The sequence below is a fragment of the Apostichopus japonicus genome, chromosome 20 (assembly GCF_037975245.1).
Source record: "Apostichopus japonicus isolate 1M-3 chromosome 20, ASM3797524v1, whole genome shotgun sequence".
Lineage (NCBI taxonomy): Eukaryota > Metazoa > Echinodermata > Holothuroidea > Aspidochirotida > Stichopodidae > Apostichopus > Apostichopus japonicus.
The window spans coordinates 13,662,369-13,672,832 of NC_092580.1; the positions used below are offsets into that span (position 1 = coordinate 13,662,369).

A 10,464-nucleotide genomic window follows, 5' to 3' on the forward strand; every position below is an offset into this window, starting at 1 on the left:
TCAAACTCAAATTTTAACAATAAATATATAGAAACCATAAAGTTCCATTCTTTACCTTTTTCGTTTAGTATATATGCCTAAAAATTTGGCGTAGCCTCTGTGGAGGAGTTTGAGGGGAGGGATAGGCCCCTACACAAAATGAGTTATCTAGTCCCCAAAGAAATTGTCAGAATTTTGTTTAAGGAAATAGGTTTGAGAAGTACTTACCTTTCCCCCAGTGGCGGGGCTAGGGGTATTGGTCAGGGGGGGGGGCGAGAATGGTCTGTAGGGGAGCTTTCGACACTATCTAAGCGAAGCGCCACCACAGGTTGGCGCGGAGCGTACAGAATTTTTTTGAGTAAAGATAATCCCTAGATCGCTGGAAATGACCCTTTCCGGGCCTTGCTAATTTGCAGATAAACGAAGAATAAATAAGTGTCATCGCCATTTTGTCAGAAAATTACACCAACAAAATGTGACAAATGTCAATAGGCATTTGAGAGCGCAATAAAAAAGTCAAAAATCGCGAATAAGTAAAAAGTGGTAAAAAGATGAAAAGGGCGCCAGCAGTCCATTTGAGTCCGTCGGGGGGGGGGGGGGGGCTTCCGCCCCCTCTGACTGTATGGACACTCCGCCACTGCTTTCCCCCACCTTTCAACAGGAGGTAATTAACACAAGAAACTTGCAAATAGCTTACTAACAATTGCTTAGTCTAAGGGTTGCAGCAATACTTTTTGATGTAATATTTGTGCAAAGTTTGGTATTCAATTATTTTAGTATCGTTGTGAGCTATAATTCACGAGAACACACACCCGCGCTATGAACATTTAGGTTGCAACTCTTTTGCGTTGATTATCACGGCACAACCATGGTCGTTATACAAATTAACAGCTGAGATAATGTATAATACAGGCCATACCTAGCTTGCTCTATAGTTACGTGAAAAATTGACCTCAAATGTTTTAAGTTGTAAAAGAAAAGAAAAACAATGAAGCTTACATTACAGTTAGGTGATATTTGTGAGACACAATACATTGTTCTATATTGAAATAAAGGATGACTAAGTCTCTAATTATGAGTACAGTATAATCAAATGGACCATATGCATGGTGGCATACCACTCAATATAGAGGACATATCAGGGAAAGTGATAGGTAATCAAACAAACTCTGGTTGTTTGTGACTTGGATGGCTCAGTACACAAATGGAAGTAAATGTGGTGCAAAAATAGGGTCAATTGAGGCGATGGTAGACCATTAGTTGGTAGAACATTGTTGACCATATACTGAGTAAAGAGGGGTTTTATTTTGTACAATTGACGAAACCTTCAGGCTCTCATAGCGAAAAAAATCTTCATGGTCATGATACGGAAAGTTGAAGGTGCCATGAGTGGGCCAACTTGTCAGCTATCCAGGGATTGTGATCCAGGGACGGTTTAGTTAGTGAGAACTTCTACAAGGACTTACATATCACATTACTTTGACGATTTAGTGTGTAAGTCAATGGGGCAATTAAAATTAAATGGACAAATTGTGTGACAACAACAGTATTGGAGTATTGGTCCCAATCACATGGTCATGATAAATATATAGGTAAACAACTTTAGCAATGAAAAGCTGCAAAAAGATTTTTTTTTTAAAATATGGCAAGGAATTTCTTACACAGCGTCAGTAAAGTTACTGTGCGTAGTTGTAAACAACGCCAGAACGCCCTTGTTTAATAATGCTATTATATACGGCAAGCAGTCGAATAGGTCAGGGTCACCAATCAAAACCAATCAAACGTGACTATATGTAGCTTTGTATTAAACAAAAATAGAGATTCTATAAAACTTTTATCCAAATTCACTAAACCATAGCAAAAAAAGAATTCAACCCACCTTTTACCAAGGGACAAAAACGAACCCAGTCAAGTATAAGCAGTCTAGCGAATATAGGTAACTACGTGTCAAATGTATACACAAGGCTGTAGAAAATTAAAATTCCTGCTATGTGCCAATGGTTTGGTACACGTCATCAAAGAAACTTTTCTTTTGCTTTATATACATATGGCATATTAAGTTAACAGTATGTGAATGAATTTGGAGTTCGTTATATTGCGAGTTGAAGAGGATTGTGTACACTGCGCTTCTTTCGGTAAAGGGAGGTAAATCGGATCATTCTAGACGTATTATCAGGTAACTTTCCCATTGATATGGTTTATTTTGTCTCATGTGTGGTTTGCCTATAACTGTGTGTGTCCTTTTTCTATATACAAGCATGCATTTACGTGCATGGCAGATATCTTGTTCCAAGAATATAGTTCTATCAAGGTATGCGTTACAATTGACAAAGATGTCAGTGCATGCGCTTATCATTAAAAGGTGCAAATATTATCGTATGGTTTTGAGTTTTCATAAATCAAGACACTGACAATCTATAGGTATTACGTCTTTAGAAAACTTGTATAACAAACTGGAAAAGAAAGGAAACTCATTCGACTTTTGTGTGTGTGTAAATATATATACTACCGTGTATATATATATATATATATATATATATATATATATATATATATAGATATATTACGGGGAATCCTGCAACATTGTCACGAATTGATTTTATTTTTGATTATTAAAACGTCAAGGGGAACCGAAAACTTGTTCCATCTACATAATAACCTCCCAGCTGAGGTCAATGCTCTTCTCCGCCATAGTCTCCTGGCTTGCTTGTTTTGTAGCCTTCCATCTGTTTAAAGTAATCTTTATATGAATATAGTCTTTATTTACTGACTCAGTCTATATATTGCATATTCGAAACAAACGTTTAACACCCCCCCCCCCCCCCAATGAGGCTAAAACATATCCCTTCACACATGCACGCACTAGTTGTTTATGTTTTGAATAAAAGATCAAGAATTTGTTTATGTAGTTTGTTTCTAAAATAACAAAGTTTATCCTTGTTTTACACAGATAAAGATTCACAGAAATGTCGATCAGCCGGATTTTGCGCCCCTGGGCTTCAACCCTCATATTTGTGTTTATAGTGCTAATCCTCCTACTAGCCGTCAATTACAATAGCGGGTGAGTGACGTAAATTGTTTTCTTCTTCTAATTATGCATGCCTTACATAACAAACCTACAACAATTGTATTTTTTTTTAAAAACGCAACATATACAATATTTCAAAAAAAGAATTTGTTTCCCCCTACCGCTATGCATGACGTACCGGTATCTTGTTGAGTTGTTGCAAAATTAGTCTCATTTCAGATACGTTTGCCTGAGGGATACTATATGTTTTTGGATAGATAATAATTTGTCAGATTGTTCCAATAAAGGTTATCAGCATTGGCCCCTGATTTTAAGTATAAAGCCCCTCAAATTTGATGGAAGTCTTTATTATACGACATACACATGCAGAGTTTCTGAACTGGAACAGACATTATACAAGTATTTGGCGGGAATTTATATACTGTCAAAATAACTATAATGAGGTAAATATAGATGGTTACGGTTTTTGGACGACCCCCCCCCCCCCCCCCTTGGTAATCATCTACAAATACTTCGAATAACGTGAATCTGCAGGGTTAAAACTGGAATACGGTTAGCCTATTACAGGTAACGTAGTAACATGAATATCTACATTATCACCCCTGCCAAAAGTGGAATCACCCATATATATTTTTGATCATACTTGCATTTTAGACTGGGACTTGTACAAAGTCCGTAGTCGTACTCGTATTTTATCACATACTGTTTCCGTACATGGTACTCGCCGTCATGTATTTGTACTCATATACTCATATCAGTTCGAAAATCAAGCATATACAGGGCTCTCGTGCTAAAACATTGTACTCGTTTACTCGTACTCATACCAAGGGGAATTCGTACCCCCCCCCCCCCCGCCCACCCACCCTCGTGTTCCAGCCACACACAAATATGTAATGGTAATTACCCACAACCTTCGGCGTGTAGAGTTATTTACAGACCGTAAATATATGCCTGAGAGAACATCACTTCACGTGTAGAGTTTTATTTTATTTTTGTCTGCATGGGGAGGACCGCCCTAGAAGCCACTGCATGACAGCTTCGACGACAGCAGGGACACACCTCCTCCTTTTAATATCCTGGATCCGCCCTTGTATAACATATCAAATTTCAATTAACACGTAAAGTCATCCTATTGAAAGACCATTACATTTTCGATAGATCCATGAGTTTTACATATAGACTTCTACAACTGACACAACACCGTTGTGATCAAAGTCAGAGTCCCGAGGAAAAAGGACCGACGTTTGGAATGCGGTCCAGTTATGACTGGTGTTTCGAGAAATGGTCCATATATGGTACATGAATTGACGTCAAACTGTGTTTAATCTTCACCATATACGCGTCAATTCCTTCCTTCTAGCAAACTCATGCCAAATTGAGTCTTGATTGTAAAGCGGTGTTTGTCCTAGCAATAACTGTACATTTATATATATACACACACATACCCTAACCACTAGGCTATGGACGCTGATTGTATGTCCAGAGGTTCGAAACTGGTAAGGAAGGTCGTAATTCCACTGAATTTGTATAATTGAGATCGTAATGAGGTGGAAATATATATATATATAATTGAGATCGTAATGAGGTGGGAAAAAAAGTATATATAGATATATATATAGATATAGATAAACAACTTTCCGGTCACCATTCGGGAATACAAATTATACTGCATCGACTTATTTACGACCCAACATTCGAAGCCTGCATGCGACGCCAAGTGATCGATCTTTGCAATGTTTCTTTGATTGAAATGGTTGCTGCATGGATTTTGGATTTCTCATGTTATCGCATTCTTGCCGACTGCAGCATGCATAACACTGTTCACCCGGATGGTACAAACTATTCGTTCATAACAGAGTATCTCGGTCTCTCTTCAACAGATCTCGTTATGTTCTCGGAGATGAGGAAAAGGCAGGATTTTTGAGTTTTCTGAAAAAAAGAATCAAGCCACAATCACTTCCAGATTCACACTGGCGAGATGCGTTGCCTTGGGATGTGGACCCCAAGCGATTCTTACCGAACTATTTTACTTACATGGATCTTATGGAAGAAAACGACAAACGCATTTACGCGCGGAGTAATATTGCGTACGTTCACGTCCCGAGATCCGCTGGTACTACTATCAACACTTGTTTATTTACGATGGTTCAAAATACGAAAACATTCGACAATCAGGTCATGCTGGTGAATGAACATAACATTGAGTTTGCTCAACGTGACCTTCAAGGAAAGGGAGTAGATCAAAAGATTGTTCTTTCTGGTGAATTTGCGTTTGGAGCCTGTGATTTCATGAAAAATCGATCATGCTCATACGTCTTGCTCATGCGCGATCCCTACGAACGAGTTATTTCAAGTTACGCGTTTTGTCAAAAGCACGACGATGACTCAAGCGATTTTTACTGTCCGCTTCGTACCAAAGGTTTGTCTGTAGTCGAATGGGCGATAATAGAGGGCAGTCCTGTATTTCGACAACTGATAGCTCATCCATCGAATTGCGGAGATAAATTTGAGAACCATTTCGATTTTGAGAAAATGATCGACGCACCGAGTGATATCTTGAAGACAGGTAAATATCCGTGTTGGATGAAACTCAAAGCTTTCATTGAGCACCAGTTGACAGCAGATCAAATCCTTCAATTAGCGGAATATGTTGCTAACAATATCGAGTATTGGTTCGCCGCTGTTGGAACATTAGATCGGATTGATACGCTGCTACAAACAATGCAAGATATGTACTATATGCCACTTCATAATATCTGCAAGGATGTACATCGAGCTAACAACAGCAACATTAGCAACCAACAAAGAGAAATTTATCGAAAAGAGTTGAAAGAAGATCCTCGGGTGGCAGAAGCACTCAAAGAAGATTTGCTTCTTTATGCCAGGGTACAAGAAGTTACAATTCTTCAAGGGAGGAATCATTATGAACACTTTCACGCTGGCAACGTTGTTCACCATAAGGCCGATTCCTAGTACCCCCCTCCCCCCCCCCCTCCCCTCATATCTAAAAAGAAGGATATTCCACAGGCAGCGGTTAACTTTTTTCTATACATATATGTTTTTTTTGTAATTTTCTGAACATTTTGCACCACCAAACACATTGTATGTTGGTGTAACAGCACGTTTTACATGAAATATATCTTTAAGTTTGTCTTCATCTTCCTTGTGTACCTGTCAACTACATCATTATATAAACGTAGATAGAACGGACCTCGTGTTATTAAAATTATTTTGGAGTGGATGACGAGGAAAACATTCTGAACGTGCTGGTGATATTTGCATTTAATTCCTATATGTACCGTTTTCGAGACCAGAGCATTATTTCAACTTGACATGTTTTGTACCAACCGTGAACCGTGAGGTTTCCATGTCATATAGATGCAGATGGAATACATTTCTTTTATGCTTTCCTCAATCAAATCTACATCCACCTTTTCTACTGCAAAATTGAGACACATCTCAATATGAGTGTGAGTGTCAATATTGGTATATCTCAATATTGGTATATTGTTAACTTCAAATCCCCTCAGATAGTGTTGGAGCCCTATCCCATTCAAGGTCAAAACAGTAAAGTGAAAACTGAAGGGAAAACCAATCATTATTTTGCTGCAACTATTACGTCACACCCTGTTTGCTTCAAGATCACTTACTGTGCAAAAGTGTGACAAAGTTCAATTATCAATATCTGAAAAGCTTCTGACGAAGATAATATTATTTCTTACAAACAAAATGTGCACAGTGAAAAACCTTTGATGCGGAGATAACATTGATTATGCGTAACGCAAAACTTTCAAAGAGATAATATATTTATACAACACCTAATTATATTCTGGTTATTTGATTGGTCAAATGCTCGTTGATTGCATGCAAAATCCGCTCTATCCCACTCTATGAAATAGAACCATGGGTTATACTTTTTTTGGTAGAACTTTTTTCAATGGTAAGAGAGCAGAGAAACCTGTCTGTTCAAAACAATCTGTTGCATGAGTGCATTTTACCCATCTTAATATAATATGTTGTATAAAACAAATAATGAATGGTTTCCATTCGTGCAATAGTGCAAATATTTCATTCGTTGAAACATGTTATTTGTTCCATTCAACTCGGCTGCGCCTCGTTGAATGGAACATTCAATCTTTCAACTCTAAAAAATATTTGCACTATTGCACTCATAACCATTCATTATTTGTATACCACATTACAAAATAAATGAACAATATGAACATACAATATATAAGAAGAAAATTGAAGCTTTTAATGAAAGTTAATCGTCCCATGATGACGTGACATTCTAAAAGAATATTAGCAACATATTTCAGACCGTATTTATTGTAATAATTCTAAAAAACATATTGGCCTAAATGTATGACAACACACATAATGTCAATGTATTCTTTCAACTATGTAATGATTAAACATTTTAATAATGTTTTTAAGGGGGAACCAAATTATTTTTGTGGTGTTATTTAATTTTATATTCTTATTAATCGTATACTCAAAAGAGAAATGTGTTTATGGCATAAATTAATAAAATAGAAAAGGAAAACAAACAAACAATAAAATTATAAGGAGCGATTGAACAAACATAATTTTTGAAACAGAAATGTAATTTGTGTTAACATTAATTTCTTACGTTTTGCGTTCCTTATTTTATTGCTTCTCGTATACAAATAACTAGCATTACCCAGTTATGTATAGAATTTGTGAAAAAGTAGTGAAAAATAAAGAATGTGCACCACTTTAAATTGTCTCTTGCCTGCATATTATTAATGGAGGGTAAAAATGTAAGCGATTCCAAGAAGAAACAAGAGGCGGGGGTGGGGGTGAATCGGGTAGGGGGAGGTGAAGGAAAGAATGATATCACGATTTATAACATATGTACCTCTGGAGGGTAACAGCTGTGTGGAGTGGCAAAACTGTCCAGATATGTTATAATGAATGTATTTCTCGTTACTGTTTGTTTACATTATTTTCAATATTGTGCTTTGCGTTAGTTCTCTAGTTACTAACAAAAAAAATGAATGATAATATCATCCAATGAAATGTCGGAATAAGAAACATTTTTATCGTCATACTTAACACAACTTTTTTTTTCTGTTTTCATTTCTATAGGAAATCAAAATCGAAGAAACATCGTCTCAAAGTACAAAGGGAACGAATGAACTCTGCACAACAGTCGAGCGATCCACACAAGTCATTATCTGTTAACGCATGGAAACAAGCTTTCCCTTGGGATGTTAAGCCTAATCGGTATTTACCTAACTACTACACTTATGCCAGATATATCAATGTGACGGAGAAGTTGCTATATCGTCGAGGTAACATTGTTTACGTTCATGTTCCAAAGTCCGGCGGGACAACCATGGGCAAATGTTTCACCGCCGCCGTTAAAAAGTTGAAGCGATACCAGCCAAATTATTACGGGCCGATCGGCGAAAACGGAATCGATGCGGTTTTGAAAAATCACAAGAAATCAAATTCGACAAAGGCCGCCATTTTCAGTGGAGAATATGCCTTTGGACTTTGTGAGAAATTATCCGCCTCGAAACCTTGCTCGTACTTCTTAATGTTACGAGAGCCTTATAGCAGGTTAGTATCGAGTTATCTATTCTGCAAGCGACATAGCAACGACGGTAACAAATTCTTCTGCGCTTTGAACGTAAACAACATGACGATCGTGGAATGGGCGTTGCTACAACGTAGTTTCCTCTTCAGACAACTACTGATGCACGAAGATCTGTGCACGGGAACTTACGACGATGAATATAACTTCGAGGACCTTTTAAACATACCGAAAGGGCTGGTAAAGGATAAAATACCATGTTGGTTGAAACTACAGGCTCTTATTGACTCCACTATGACCAAGGATGAAAGAATGGCCGCGGCTGTCTATCTTGCAGACAGTTTGGAACAATGGTTCGCGGGGGTTGGTATCCTAGAAGAAATGGATGAAACACTAGAGGCGCTTAACATAGTCTATGGCCTACCTGTGTACCCGGCGTGTACGAGAATGCACGCCAACAAAGCGCCCTCGAAAAACAAGAAATCAGACGATGCACTGAAGCAACGTTACATGGCGCAATTGAAGGCCAGTCCGATGGTAAAGGATGCCCTCTATGAGGACGTTCTTTTGTACCAAAGGGTGAAAGAGATTACCAAATCCCAGAGAGCGGAGAGAAAATACGTGTTAATGGGTGAATGAGAGTCTAGAGAAACATATCGAAAGGAGGAGGGGGAAGGGAGGGGGGAAGTGTTTAAAAGTGGTAAGCCTAACTTTAATGAAAGGTTGATTGCCAATATGCCATTGACAACTCAAACTGATGTTGGGTGGCCATCCAGCCAGTGGTGTACGATACTTTAAGCTAGATATGCGGAAACGAGACGGGCAGGTGTGTGCTATATGTAGCTGTGATAGCTAAAATACAATATTGTTACACAAAAAAGATTAGAAACACAGATGTCATCTCCAAAAGCATTGCCTGATTTTTACTGCCTTTTACGAAATATTTCAACTTACTGCTTTCATCCGTTTTATTTTAATAAAAGGGGAAAAAAAGAGTAAAAAGAATACCGTGAAACCGCATAGTTTGAATAGCCCTAACAGGATGGAATTAAGATGATTTGATATTATGACCTAAAGTTCGGTATAACTAACTCCTCTTCGAATTGCCTTTGTAAACTGGATGGGTGGGAATGTCAAATGAGACTGGCTTCAACCCATGGTCCAGGCCTGCTAGGTATACAGCACAACGCTATACATAATACAACGCTGTATAAAAGTATATACATGTAGGCATACATCAAATTACGAAATATACATGCGGCGCCAATCCTTGAACTAGGTCAATAACAATTTTTTTTTATTGTTAAAACAAATGTAAATAACTTGAAATGGTGGTTTTACTCTAACATCCAATTTTATGACGGTCTTTTTGTCCTTGGAATAACTCGGGGTGAATGGGCTCATTACTACAGATAGGACCTACTGGTTTCAACTTAAATTGCATATGCCGATATTTTAGTTGCATAAGCAGGCGCGAAGCCAAGGGGGGGGGGCGAAGGGGGCAGCATCCCCCCTTGAGCATATTTTTTAAATTTTTCTTTAATGTTTTTATGATATCGCTAGTATTTTCAAAAGAGAAAATGCTAGGAAGCAACTTACAAGGCCTGGGAAGTGCCATTTCCAGCGATCTGGGAGGCATTTTCAGCCAAAAATTTCTTGTACGCTTCGCGCCAATCATGGTGGCCCTACGCTTAAATAGTTTGCAATGCCGAATCTACAGTTTCGCCCCTCCCTTGGCAAATTCCTGGCTACGCGCCTGTGCATAAGTGATATGTACAGCAAATCTTCACTGGTTACGGATTATGTTACATGTTGGCTATATATGTATTAGATATAAATAAAATTAATTAACCTTCTACTTATTTGATTTCATTTTTTGAATTATATAGTAATC

General features: G+C 37.9%; 1 protein-coding gene across 2 annotated transcripts; it reads left to right on the forward strand.

Annotated features, from left to right (window-relative positions):
- Positions 1 to 1,894: 1,894 nt before the first annotated feature.
- Positions 1,895 to 10,426, forward strand: LOC139962126 (uncharacterized). Of its 2 annotated transcripts, none has more exons than XM_071962041.1 (3): positions 1,895 to 2,155; positions 2,930 to 3,040; positions 4,888 to 6,171. In XM_071962041.1, exons 2-3 carry the CDS (start codon positions 2,946 to 2,948, stop codon positions 5,978 to 5,980), a joined length of 1,188 nt encoding a protein of 395 aa, XP_071818142.1. In that variant the 5' UTR covers positions 1,895 to 2,155; positions 2,930 to 2,945; the 3' UTR covers positions 5,981 to 6,171. The 2 variants fall into 2 exon arrangements, with proteins under 2 accessions (XP_071818142.1, XP_071818143.1); XM_071962042.1 differs by lacking the exon at positions 4,888 to 6,171 and adding an exon at positions 8,120 to 10,426 and having other exon boundaries at positions 1,901 to 2,155.
- The last annotated feature ends 38 nt before the right edge of the window (positions 10,427 to 10,464 follow it).

Bases quoted from the DNA above. Each gene is read 5' to 3' on its own strand.
- LOC139962126 (XM_071962041.1), top strand. From the start codon at position 2,946: ATGTCGATCAGCCGGATTTTGCGCCCCTGGGCTTCAACCCTCATATTT. The intron at 3,041-4,887 runs GTGAGTGACGTA...TCTCTTCAACAG, and splicing joins GCCGTCAATTACAATAGCGG to ATCTCGTTATGTTCTCGGAG.